This window comes from Saccharomycopsis crataegensis (assembly GCF_037102585.1).
Source record: "Saccharomycopsis crataegensis DNA, jcf7180000000083, whole genome shotgun sequence".
In the NCBI taxonomy this organism is placed as follows: domain Eukaryota; kingdom Fungi; phylum Ascomycota; class Saccharomycetes; order Ascoideales; family Saccharomycopsidaceae; genus Saccharomycopsis; species Saccharomycopsis crataegensis.
In genome coordinates this window covers 92,228-105,742 of record NW_027043828.1, presented here as the reverse complement: position 1 = coordinate 105,742, position 13,515 = coordinate 92,228, and the positions used below count along the sequence as shown (strand labels likewise).

The 13,515-nt window shown below is 40.3% G+C and overlaps 4 protein-coding genes across 4 annotated transcripts; 1 reads left to right on the top strand and 3 right to left on the bottom strand. All coding sequences in view use genetic code 12, as the record gives it.

Annotated features, from left to right (window-relative positions):
* Window positions 1-172: 172 nt before the first annotated feature.
* Window positions 173-1,495, bottom strand: MET17 (bifunctional cysteine synthase/O-acetylhomoserine aminocarboxypropyltransferase MET17; the record flags this gene model as incomplete). Its single annotated transcript, XM_064996497.1, has 1 exon — window positions 173-1,495. The coding sequence occupies one exon, from the start codon at window positions 1,493-1,495 to the stop codon at window positions 173-175; it is 1,323 nt and encodes a 440-aa protein (XP_064852569.1).
* A 246-nt stretch (window positions 1,496-1,741) lies between these two features.
* VPS51 (Vps51p) lies at window positions 1,742-2,362 on the bottom strand (the record flags this gene model as incomplete). Its single annotated transcript, XM_064996496.1, has 1 exon — window positions 1,742-2,362. The coding sequence occupies one exon, from the start codon at window positions 2,360-2,362 to the stop codon at window positions 1,742-1,744; it is 621 nt and encodes a 206-aa protein (XP_064852568.1).
* Window positions 2,363-2,894: 532 nt separating this feature from the next.
* On the bottom strand, window positions 2,895-4,934 carry ILV2 (acetolactate synthase catalytic subunit; the record flags this gene model as incomplete). Its single annotated transcript, XM_064996495.1, has 1 exon — window positions 2,895-4,934. One exon carries the CDS (start codon window positions 4,932-4,934, stop codon window positions 2,895-2,897), a length of 2,040 nt encoding a protein of 679 aa, XP_064852567.1.
* Window positions 4,935-5,657: 723 nt separating this feature from the next.
* UTP20 (Utp20p) lies at window positions 5,658-13,451 on the top strand (the record flags this gene model as incomplete). Its single annotated transcript, XM_064996494.1, has 1 exon — window positions 5,658-13,451. The coding sequence occupies one exon, from the start codon at window positions 5,658-5,660 to the stop codon at window positions 13,449-13,451; it is 7,794 nt and encodes a 2,597-aa protein (XP_064852566.1).
* Window positions 13,452-13,515: the final 64 nt, after the last annotated feature.

Below are 13,515 nucleotides of genomic sequence, written 5' to 3'. Positions count from 1 at the left end.
GCAATCTACAACTATTATGAATGATTCAATATTATCAACCATCACGTAAAATTCATAGAACATATTAACATAAAAAAAAAAATAGTAACAAGCCAAAGCCAACATCAAGAAAATCAAGACAACAATAAAATTAACACTGAAAAAGTACACAGCACCTTTCTATATTACTCCTCTAATTACCATAAACAGCCTTGAAAGATTGTTCGAAATCCTCAATGATATCATCAATGAATTCAATACCAACACTAACTCTGATCAAATCTTCAGTGACCCCGGCGGCCAATTTTTCCTCGTGGCTCAATTGTTGATGGGTGGTGTAATACGGAGCAATCACCAAAGTCTTAGAGTCACCAACGTTCGCCAAATTCGAAGCAACCTTCAACCCGTCAACCACTCTGACCCCTGATTTTTCAAATGTCGAGGCAGTAGCATCACCAGAGGTCTGTTTCACCCCAAAAGACAACACACAACCATAACCATTACCATTTAAGTACTTGTTTGCATTGTCGTGGTATGGGTGAGACTTTAACCCAGGATACGACACCCAACTGACATATGGGGATTTTTCAAGATGTTGGGCCAATTTGAGAGTGTTACTGGCGGATCTTTCTACTCTAAGTGACAAGGTTTCCAACCCATTGAGCAACAAGAACGCAGAAAATGGAGATAACGCAGGGCCCAAGTCACGCAATAATTCGGTACGAGCGTGGCCGATAAATGCCAAATTGCCAAATGCTTCATTGAGAATCAAACCATGGTACCCCTCACTTGGTTCAGAAAATTGCGGGAACTTCTTTGGGTATTTGGCCCAAGGAAACTTACCACTATCAATAACCACCCCAGCAATCGCAGTACCATGACCATTGATCCATTTGGTGGCAGAGTGCACCACAATGTCGGCCCCGTGGTCGAATGGTCTCACGAGAAACCCACCAGCACCAAAAGTGTTATCAACAATCACCGGAATTCCGTGGTCGTGAGCAACGGCAACGATTTTCTCAAAGTCAGGAATATTGTACTTTGGGTTACCGATCGATTCCAAATAAATCGCCTTAGTCCTGTCATCAATTTGTGCGGCAAAATCTTCTGGCTTGTCACCATTGACAAAACGAGCTTCGATACCAAACCGTTTGAAAGCCACTTTGAATTGGTTGTGAGTACCCCCGTAAAGAAAAGTGGTGGTGATAAAGTTATCCCCAGTATGGGCCAAACCATTGATGGCAATGAGTTGGGCAGCTTGACCCGAAGCAGTGGCAAGGGCAGCAGCACCACCTTCAAGGGCGGCAATACGTTTTTCAAAAACGTCTTGGGTTGGGTTCATGATACGAGAGTAGATGAACCCTTCTTTTTCAAGCCCGAACAATTGAGCACCATGTTGGGAGTTTTCAAAAACATAAGACGAAGTGGCATAAATAGGGACGGCTCTTGCTCTAGATGGGCCTTCAGGTTCTTGACCAGCGTGCACTTGAAGGGTGTCGAAGTGAGAAGCAACCATTATTGAAAGACAGGAAAATAAGAATAAAAATCAACAAAAAAGAAAATTAATGAATAAAATATAAAACAACCTTAACAAATAATAAAAATACCAGATCAAATTTGTGACATTACCACCAGTTTATATATGATATCAGTTGTGTCAAACACCCACTACTGCCCAATCGCACGTGAAGTAGAGCAATGGTGAAAACCCCATCACAATCAATCACCTTCATTACTGTTACGTAATCACCAGTGCGGGGTATTACGTAACACTTTCACCAGAGATTACATAATCGACGGCGGTCAGACGGGTGTCATCCACAATCTTTGCCAATTGTCGTTGGAGGGTGAAGATCTCGTCAAGGATGTGATTGGAGTTATTCTGGGCGCCGGTGGTTGTTGAGGTCATATTATCCAGTTCATTGTCATCTATAAGAGCCCCCAATTGTTTCAATTCTTTCTTCTGGCCAGCGGCAGTGGCGATGGTGGTGGTGGTGGCCACCAAATCGTCATCATCTTCGTCTTCTGGCTGTTCATCATTCTGGGGAAATGAAGGAGTGCTGTCTTTGATAACCATATCGTTTAAATAGCCATTGATCTTGATGAGTTCGAAATAGTTGTTGTAGATGATGTTCTTGATAAGCGACTTGTTGCTGTTGATCTGGTAGTGTACTTTGTTTTCTAAGGCAATAAGGTCTTTCAAACTGGCGTTCTTCAAAATACTGTCCATGTCATCTTGGGACTTCACAGTGATTTCCGGTTCTTCGGTGGCCGCTTCCTTCTTGAGCTTGTAGAACTCTTTCAACGCGTTACGGCGGTTTCTTCGGCTTTCATCGTTGTCTCCTTTCTTGTGTGAGGTGGTATTGTCGCTAGATGAGCTCATATTGGTATATGTCTGCCAATTATTCGTATCTATCAATGTCTATTAACTACCAGTATTGATTAGCGGTTGATATATCTATGTCATCTATCAATCATCCCATTAAAGAAACCTTCCAGCTTTTTCGCACCAAAAAAAGAAGAAAAATTGCAATTATGGAGTTGCTAAGAGCACACCCATAATGACTACAATTATCACTAAAATACATTAATCAATAATCTTCTTTCATAGTCTAAGTAGATCAAACAAACAAACAAAAAGAGCTAAAACTGTGCTTTACAAGAGAATTGGGCAAATCATAAAAAAAAAAAAAAAAAAAAGTTAATGACAAATAAATAAAAAACAATCATGACAAATAATTCAACAAATAGTAATCATAATAAGGAAAACAGGGAGCGATAGTAATCAAATAAAGCTGTTCTTGTAGATGAACTTTTGATGATTCTCCCCTATCATATTTCCTTCATTCTTCCCCCCTTCCAAATCTCATTCACATTTTTTTTGTATTTTTTTTTTTTTTTTTCCAAATATCTCCTCAGTACTTCCCATTGGTACGCTCTTTTCTCAATTCATTCTGCTGCTTTTCAAATTCAGCATCAAAAGAAATAAATTCATCAAGACCCTTACCAGCTGGAACCATTGGCAACACTGGGACTTTACCTTGCACTTCAACTTCCAATAAAACCGGTCCTTCATTATAATTTAAGAATTCATCAAGTTTGGCATCAACATCCTCCTGTTTGGTCAATTTAATTGCTTTAAGGTTCATGGCTTCGGCAAGCTTGATGAAATTTGGATTAGATTGATGGGTGTGTGCGTAACGATGTTCGTAGAATAACGACTGCCATTGGGTAACCATACCTTGTTCTTCATTATTCAACAATAACACTTTGACAGGAATCCCAAACTGCACAGCGGTACTAAGCTCGGTTAAAGTCATGTTGAATGAAGCATCCCCATCGATATCAATCACCACAGCATCGGGTCTCCCAACTTGAGCCCCAATTGCCGCAGGAAGACCGTACCCCATGGTCCCAAGACCACCAGAGGTAATGAAAGTACGAGGCTTAGTCCAATTAAAATGTTGGGCGGCCCACATTTGATGCTGACCCACACCAGTGGTGACAACAACGTCTTTGGAAAGTTTACTGCAATGGTCACTAAGACGTTGAATCAAGGTTTGTGGTTTGATTTTTGATCCTGGAACTTCTTTTTGGTAATCATAAGGATACTGCTTCTTCCAGTTTTCAATTTGTTTGAACCAGCTAGCGCGGGAAGCTTCGTCCACTTTGTTGACTAATGGAAGCAATTTCTTGACGTTGTCAGTGACATCACCTTCCACGGCCACGGTAGCTTCGACAACCTTGTTGATGTTTTTTGGAGAGATTTCAAAATGAATAATACCCCCACGACCTTGTTGGGCCGCCAATTTGGCATTTGGAGCAAATTTCGGAAGGGCACCGGTGACACGGTCGTCAAAACGGGCACCCAACGCAATGATAAGATCGGCATTTTGGATTGCGAGGTTAGCAAAACCAGAACCATGCATCCCCAACATATCAAGGGATTTGTGGTCATTTTGGTCATAACTCCCAAGAGCCTGGATGGTGGTGGTGACAGGAATTTGGGCCTTTTCACTAAGTTCTTTGAGGATCTTTGATCCTTCAGGATGATTCAAGATCCCCGCCCCAACGTAGAGCACTGGCTTCTTGGCGACATTGAGCAAATCCGAAGCTTCTTGAATACTTTCGTCGATGGACTGCGCGAAAAATTGTTTTGTGATATTGGCAAGGGTTTGCGATGGTAAAGTGGTGGCAGTTGGAATTGATTGTTTCAACACTGACGCGGTGACATCCTTTGGCAAATCCACCAACACTGGACCTGGTCTACCAGAAGTGGCGATTTCAAAGGCCTCGTTGATTCTACGAGGAAGTTCGGCAACGTTTTTCACCATGACATTCCATTTGGTACAGGAACGTGAGATCCCCACGACATCGGCTTCTTGGAAAGCGTCGGTACCGATAGCAGAGGTCGGCACTTGACCAGAAAACACCACCAACGGTACCCCATCGGCAAGAGCATCGGCCATTGGAGTAATGACGTTGGTGGCCCCTGGACCACTGGTGACCAACACCACCCCAGGTTTCCCGGTGGCTCTGGCGTACCCTTCAGCCATATGGCCCGCACCTTGTTCATGACGAGGCAACACGAATTCAAAATGTTTCGATTCAAAGATTGCATCGTAGACTGGCAAAATGGCCCCACCAGGATAACCAAACACTGTGTCAACTTTGTGGCGCAACATCATTTCGTGGAAGATTTCCCCACCGGTAAGCCCGACAAACGAGTCATCCATATCTTTATTGGCATATTTTTTGAGGCTCTTGCTGGCTTCTTCGGCACTGGTTTGGTTAAATGCTGGAGAAGGTTCTTCACGAACGGTTTTAGTTGAGTTGTGACGTAGACCAGTGGTTTTCCTAAGACCAACAGTGGTGGCTCTGCTGATAACGTTCGACGTGGTAGCGGCCTTTCTTAAGGCGGTTTTAGAGTTTCGACAAATCGCGGTTCTGAGCATTATAGGCGGATAACTGTTTAAAAATTGGAATATGATTTAAAGAAGATGCAGGAATATCCAGGAACCAGGCAGAATATATTTATATATGTAAACCCTTTGAAAAATGAGTAATCGTGGAGAAGCGGAAGAAATTCTTTTTGCAGGAGATGACAATTTTTTCATTGATGATTTGCCCGAAAATTTTCTGCTTCGCCGGTGACTCACACCGGTTGGTGGCTATACCAGAACGGTGGATATCTCAAGCAAACCAAGAAAAAACTGAGGGTTTCCTAGGGATTCATTACGATTCGAATAGAATATCAGATACTAATAATAGATCTTCCCAGAAGTGTTTTGGTTTGCAAGAATTTACCGAACTTCTTCGTTAATATAATATGCTCGACGACGATCCTGTCAAAATTCTCCGGAACAGGCGTTTTTGTTTTATCTCCAAGGCACGTGCTACTGATAAGGTAACTGATTATGTCATCGGTGTTGTCATCTTGCATAATTTATTATGTAATCACATTAAATAATTTTTTATGTCAGCAGATTACATAATCGATTACTAAAAGCACCTTAAATGATCACCATGCATAATTATGTCGCTTTCGGTGATATGCTGCAATGTTCGCGTGCCTCATCATCGCCAGAAAAAAAAAAAAATTTTGGCGCCAAAAGAATTTTCCATCAACCCCCAAAAAGAAGGCATCCTCTAGGTCATCTTTCTCTCTGGAATTAACAATGAAGAACTCTAGGAAGCCGGCAAAGTCAACCAAGTCCCAGAGACGGTTCACTTACAAGTCTTTCAGAGAAAGCCTTGATACGCTCTCGATCACCGGCAGCACCAGATCCCTCACAAATTCCAGACTTCGATATGAAGTAGACGATGATTCTTTCCATTATAATGAATCCATCAACCACTGGAAAGAACTCAATATCTCCAAAAACTTCACAGAATACTGTCGTGAAACATATACCTTCACCAACAGTTTGGCACAGTTGATTCATCACCGGAAAACTGTGTTCCAGATATTGGTTTCCTACATTGATAAACATGACAATCTTTCACTCGAGCCACTTTTGGATTTATTGGTCAACTTTACCCATGATATGGGGGCAGAATACTTCATGGACATGTATGAAGAAGCCATGGTTTGCCTCACGAAATTGGCGCTTCACATCTCGTCAATTGGTGAGAATTCTACCACCACCAACAAACTGATGTCCAACGATAATGTGATCCAATGGGATTTCACGGCCATCGCCTTCATTTTCAAGCATCTAAGCAAAGATTTGGCCAAAGAGGATGGGTTACGGATCACTTTGAAAGTGTTTTACCCATGCTTGATTCTCGTGAAACGACAATACATTTCAAGATTCGCCGCCGAAGCCATCTCATTTCTTTTTAAAAAATCCAACGACGCTGCGATTTCCGTAGTTGTCGAATTCTTTAAAGAAAAATTACAAGCCGATGATGATCTTAATGACCAAGAAAAAGCAGCCTTTCAGCAATCCATGGTAATTCTTTTCTCAGAGTCCGTGAAAAATGTATCCAATGCTTATCATACAAAACCTTTAAATATCGTGCTCAAACTCCTAATGAACAATGCCTTAGAGCCGGTAATGTGTAATGTATACTGCGATGTTGTTATTTCGATGCTTGCTCATGGAACTGCTGAAAATGTTGTGCCAATTTACGAAATCACCATTGGGTATTTGGAAAATTACCCTTCATACAACAACCCTGAAAGCTTTTCTTGTGCCTTTCAAATCCTTTCTACTCTTTTATTTGCAGAATCAGGTAGAAAAACTCCATCTTGGGACTCCCTTGTGTCAATTGCGAGCCATCTCATCAAAAAACTTGAAGATCAAAAATTTTCTACCCCATCGACATTCCTGGTGGTCAGTTACTTTTTCGTGTTGTTTATTCGTAATGCCCCAATGGAAGTCCTTGCTAAATCTCATCGCTTTATTTTTGACTCAATGTTAACTTTAGATAATGGTCGGTGGTTTATGGGGTTTGTCGAGGCGGCAATTTCCATTCAGCGCGAAAAAACGTTGATTTTCGGGTCAAAGATTATTTCTGACTACATTATCAAACACTGGAAAACCCATGAAAGAGAAATTGCCTGCTTCATCACCAGAATCCCAAGCGAAATTCTTGCTGGCGGCGCCGGCGGTGGTAACAAGCTTTCTCTCAGTATCACTGCAGAATTTTATCAAGATCTTATTAAAGGCTTGCAAGAATTAACCAATAAGAAATCTAAAGATGATCATCAGACCTTGGAGATTTATTGGAGATTATTGATTTTGCAGCACAGTAAAAATTTCAAAGACTACCAAGTATTTCTTGAACTTTTCCTTAAAACTTTCAGCGCTTCTTCATCGGGTTTCACCATCGAAATTTGTGGGGCCATTTTGACCTCGTTAGCTAAGCAACAAGTATCTGACAAGGATAGTCTTAAGATAATTGAAACAATTGTTGAAGGAATCACCTATACCACTCTTGAACCGGCCCAGTTGATGGAAGATAACAATGCTCTTAAAAGTGCTACGTTTATTGATGGTATATATAATTTCCTTCTTGGCCTTGATCAATCATCCAATTCTGCCACCATAAGATATATCACCGATAGAAAATCACTTTTAATCAACTCCTTGAGTAATTGTTTAGTGGGGTCGTCCCATGACCTTCGTGCCGCTGCTCTCAGTAGTATTAGTGTATTGATGGTGAAATCTGGAGAACCGGTTTCGGACTTGCTTAACCGTGTCCAAGGCTTAGAAAACGTTGAGCTCAACCTTAAAAATGGCCGTGACTTGTTATTGAGATCCCGTCAATTGGGCAGCGCACTCAGTACCGCCCCAACAACTGATAGGAAAATCGCGGTGAAATGGTCTCTTGGGTATTTGAATAGTAGATTCAAGCCTGCCTGGGACGCGATTTTGGAAATCATTGGTCAATTTGTTGCCATCGAAGAAGAAGAACTTTGGGAAACCATTCATTATTTCATTTTCAAAAAGTACGATGTCACTAATGGGTTTTTCAAGAGTGATCAACTGGAGCTTGCGTATTCGGATGAAATCATCTTTGATGATTGGAATGTTTTGAGTTATAGACTTGCGGACTCTTATACAAAATTCCGGGAATCTTTTGGTAATTATGGTAATTTGGATCGCCATCTTGTCGAGTACGCTAAACAACAGCGCACTGAGGAGGATTCCAGTAGTTTTATGAGATATCAGGCGTTGCAAGTATTGCTCAAGATTCCTCAGCTTGGGGAAAAGAAGGCAAGATTCCTTGTTCCGGTTGTTTTGTCTGAAGATGCTGACAGTGAAGATGATGATGAACAGGAGAATGATGATGAATCCAAGATCAATGATAATTCCTTCTCTGATTGGACTACCAAGGACAAGAATTTAATGATTGAATTGTTTGGGAAGTTCAAAAATATCAAAAATATTCATAGATCTTCCGAAGTTTATAACCACGGTTTGAATTTGTTATGTTCGAAAAGCGCTGTGACCCAAAAGGCTGCTCTCAAAGTTGTACTTGCCTTCAAGGTCGATGGTATTAGAAAGTACACTGATAATTTGAATAATATTATTGACGATTCCACTTTCAAAGATGAAATTGTGACGTTTTTCAGTTCGAACCGTGCCGAGGATTTATCCACGGTTGTTGGAGTGATTTTGAGAATCTTGTACGGTAAAGCCAAGGTTCGTAGTGGTAGTGGTTCAAAACAGGGTAAAAAGAATGCCGTGTTGAAATTATTGGGATCTCTTAATGAAAATTATGTTGACCAATTCTTGCGTTTGGGTTATGACGACCTCAAGTACCCGGTCATTTTCGAAGAATACCAACACAACGCCAGTACTGAAGTCTTTGGTAAAGTTAAGGTGACCGAAAGATTGGTGCGTAAATTGCTTGGGTTTATGAATTTGCTTGGTGATGTTATCACCGAACTCAAGGCAAGATTCCCTAGAGCCCTTGAAGGCACATTGAATCCTTTGATTTATGCCATCGGTACTGCCCAATATGCTGTGGATCATCAACCAGAAAAGATTGTTGAGAAATATAGTAAACAAGTTCGTCAAATGGGTCTTCGTAACTTGAGCAGAATGTTCAATATTTTTGGCAGTGGTGATGTTACAACTGAGGAAGAAGACGAAGAAGAAGACGAAGAAGATAATACTATAAAGGTGGATTATACTTTGGATTGGGATACGTATATTGGGGTCATTTACAATTTAATTGTGAAACCTCGTCTTGAACACTTTGCTAATGAAAATTTACAATCCCCATCCGCCATCATGAAGATGCTTTGTTCTTGTGCCCAATCTACAGAATTGCATAAATTACTCGTGGTAGACCATCAAAGTCCAGCTGTTGCCATATTGCAATTATTTGAAAATGCTCACTGTAAAAGCTCGGTGCTCATGGAAATCCTCGATTTCGCTACCAATGTTGTGAATTCCGATGATACTAGTGATGAATGGGCCAAGGTTGGGGATGCGGTCATTGCAAGCTGTTCAACTACTTTACCACAGATCTTGAGTCGTCCAGAAACTTCTAAAGAAGTGGTTTCAAAGGTGGTGCGCTTGATCTTATTATTCATTGAAAGAGATTTGATTTCTAAGGATACTCAAGTATTGAAACTCCTTGTGGATACTTTGATCAATGCTCTTGATAAATCAAACTCAGAAAATTACTTCAGTTTGACCGTTGCCACCAAAACCGATATTTTGACTGCCATTTGCGGATTATTGGTCAAATTAAACATCACTCAGTACGAAGATGTCAAGACCATTTATGAAATTGTGGCGAGATCGTTCAAGATGTACGCTGATATTGGTTTACGTGATGCTTTGGTGAACATTGTTTGTGCCATTGGCAATCACTTGGAACATTTTGTGGTGGTTGGTGATTTGTTACGTGGATTAAACGCCAATAACACCTCCCGTATGGGTGAACCGGATTTCGAAAAACGGATGGAGGCTTTTGCAAAACTTAACGAAGTCGAATATTCACAATTGGACGCTGTTCAATGGTTACCATTAGTTCATGCTTGTCTCTTCTTTATTAATGATGAAGAATTTTCCATCAGATCCAGTGCCAGATACTCATTATCGAGATTTATTGACGGTACCTCACTCAAGAAGGACGAGACCCAGGCAGCTCCTTATGACCATGTTCTTAAGGACGTCATTTTGCCTAATTTGAGAGTTGGTATTAGAAAAGACAATGACCGAATCCAAAAAGAATATGTGTTGTTATTAGCTCACGTTGTGGAACATTCGAAGTATTACACTGACCTTGCAGATATGAAGGTTTTGTTATTCGATAATGATGATGAAGCTAACTTTTTCTTGAATGTTGGTCATATTCAAATTCATAGACGTCAAAGAGCGGTCCGTCGTCTTGGGAATTTTGCCCCACAAATCACCCCAAGCAATATCTCGCATTACTTAATTCCGATAGTTGAGAGGTTTGTCTATTGTGAAACTACTGAGAATAGCAATGCCAGAAACTTGAGTAATGATGCCATTGAAAGTATTGGGATCTTGGTGCGTTATATCAACTGGAACCAGTATAAAGCCCTCATGAAACGTTTTGTCTCCTACCTCAAGAATAAAGTCAATTATTTTAGAGATGTTGTTCATTTGGTGGTTTCTACGTGTACCGCATTGAAAATTTCCATCAAAAATAGAGATGTTGTAATGGAGATTGATTCCGAAGAAGTGGATCATGATAAAGCGGTGATCAAAGGATTGTGCAAAGATCAAAATGAAATTGATAATTTCATTCTCAAAAGCTTATTGCCTCAGCTCAATGAAGTGTTGGGCATTCGTGACGAGGACACTGCGGTGGTCAGGGTTTCTATTTCGGAATCCATTGTTTCGTTGATTTTATGTCTTTCAGAACAACAACAAACCACTGAATTACCAGGGGTTTTAACTAAAGTGGCGCAGATTTTACGTACCCGTTCTGAAGAATTACGTGACTCGGTGAGAAAATCGCTTGGTAAAATTGCTGTAACTTTAGGAACCAAGTATTTGCCGTTTGTGATTCGGGAATTGAAAGGGGCGTTGAGACGTGGTCCGCAAATCCATATCCTTAGTTTTACCGTGCATTATTTATTAGTTATGTTGAATGGTATGGTTGAGATGGGTGAATTGGATGACTGTTCAGGAATGATCATGGATATTATCATGGAAGACTTATTTGGGGCTGCCGCTCAAGAAAAAGAAGCTGAAGGATATTCTTCAAAGACCAAGGAAGTCAAGCACAACAAGAGTTATGATACTGCGGAGATTTTGGCAAGTTATATTAATTTGAGTCAATTTAATTCTATGTTACAACCTATCAAATTGTTGATTGGTGAACAAATCAGTTTGAAAACCCAAACCAGACTTGATGAATTATTGAGAAGATTCACCTTGGGTTTGAACCATAATTCCCAAGCAAACACCATGGTAGGATTGACAATGTGTTATGAAATTTTCAACGATTCCGATAAACTATTGGAAACCACCAAGGCTCTCCGGAAACAAACGGTGGTAAAGGAATCCGATGATCACTTTTTGGTCAAGTTAAATGCCAAACCGATCAAGAGTCAACTTGAGTTTTCTCAATATTCCAACACTTTGAGAAAATTCTCTTTGGAATTATTGAGATCGATTTTGGCCCATAATGAATCATTGGTGACATTTGCCAATTTGAATGGGTTTATTCCTTTGATGGAACAGAGTTTACGCTCTGATAATGAAGGGTTATTAATTGCCTCAATGAAAGTATTGAACCTTGTGTTATTGTTGCCATTGGATGAAGACGCCACAAAACGATTGACGGTGTGTACTCGTAGGGTTTTGCAAATGTTCAAAAATAGTCCAAGCACCAATTCTGATTTAGCCCAAGCTTGTTTGAGATATCTTTCGTCGGTGGTGCGCCACAAGAATGATGATATTGATTTGAAAACCTCCGCTATTGTTTATATCTTGATCAAGTTGTCGCCAGATTTAGAAGATCCAAGTCGTCAAGGGTTAGCGTTCAATTTCTTGAAAGCAGTATTAGCGCAACACGTTATGGTTCCTGAAGTGTACGATATCATGGAAAAAGTTTCAAAGATTATGGTGACTAACCATACCAGGGAGATTAGAAATATGGCAAGAAGTACCTATTTCCAATTCTTGATGGAATACGACCAAGGGAAAGGTAAACTTGAGAAAGAATTCCAATTCTTACTTGGTAATTTGAGTTATCCTGCGGAATCAGGGAGATTATCAGTATTAGAATTAATCAACTCGGTGATCTTGAAGGCCACTTTGGAATTAGTGCAGAAGATTTCTGGCTCATTCTTTGTTGGTCTCAGTAATGTGTCGGTTACCGATGACTCGCTCAAGTGTCGTGAAAGCGCGACCAACATTTTGATAGCGTTGATGACCAAATTGGGCGGTTCCAATTGCCAGAATATTGAGTTGTATTTGATTTCCTGGATGAAACAGACTTCCAACAACTTGTTATTACGTTGTGGGTTACAAATCTATAAGCTTTATATTTCTGCTTTGGGTTTGAATAACAATAATGAATTGGATAGTTTGTTCTTGACCCGTTTGGCCGATATTTTGGCAGTTGATGAAGATGGCGATGATGATGATAATGACGGTGATGAATGGGAATTGATTTATGCGTCTTTGGGAGTGTTCAACAAGGTGGTGTCGGTGGTTAAAACTTCCGCATTGACAGAAACCAAGTATGAGAAGTACTGGAAGTTTGTGATTTCACTTTTGTTGTACCCACACTCATGGGTCAGATTGAGTGCATCACGTTTGGCTGGGGTTATGGTTTCTAACTTGCCTAAGGCGAAATTTTTAACTGATCAAGACATTCAAATCATTGCCCATAGGTCGATTCGTCAGCTTGGTGCCCCAAAGATCACCGAGGAACTTGGAACCCAAGTGGTGAAAAACATTGTTCATATCATGATGTGCTGGGAGAAAAACGATACCAAATACATCAAGAAGAAGGACGATGAAGTGTATAAATATCCTGTGGAATGGCTTGTTCACAAAGCTAGTGGTATTATTAAGAATGATTATAACAGTGGGCAGTTTGTTCAATCGAAAAAATCGGCGATCAAATTGGCAGCGATGATTGTTCAAGTGATACTGGCAGATAAGTTGAGGATGGAAACCGTGGGCCAAGCCATGGCATTGGCATTGTTTAATTACACCGATGAAGAACCTGATATCAATGATGAAGATGCGATGATGCTATCTGAGCTTGCCAACGAATGTTTGAAGATTGTCGAGACCAAGTTAGGAATGTCTGAATACACTAAAATGATGGCGAAGGTTAGGGTTCTTGTGACAAACAGAAGAGTCGAGAGAAAGGTCAGGAGATCGCAGATGAAGGTAATCAACCCAGAAGCTGCTGCTAAGAGAAAGATGAAGAAGCATACTAGGTTTAGAGAAAAGAGAAAGTCAGAGAAAGATGACAGTGGGTATTACCATGGTAAAAAGAAGCAAAGACGTTGATTTTTGGTGATATATTTTTATTATTATTTTTTTCTTTGAAATTTTATTATTATTACAATTATTA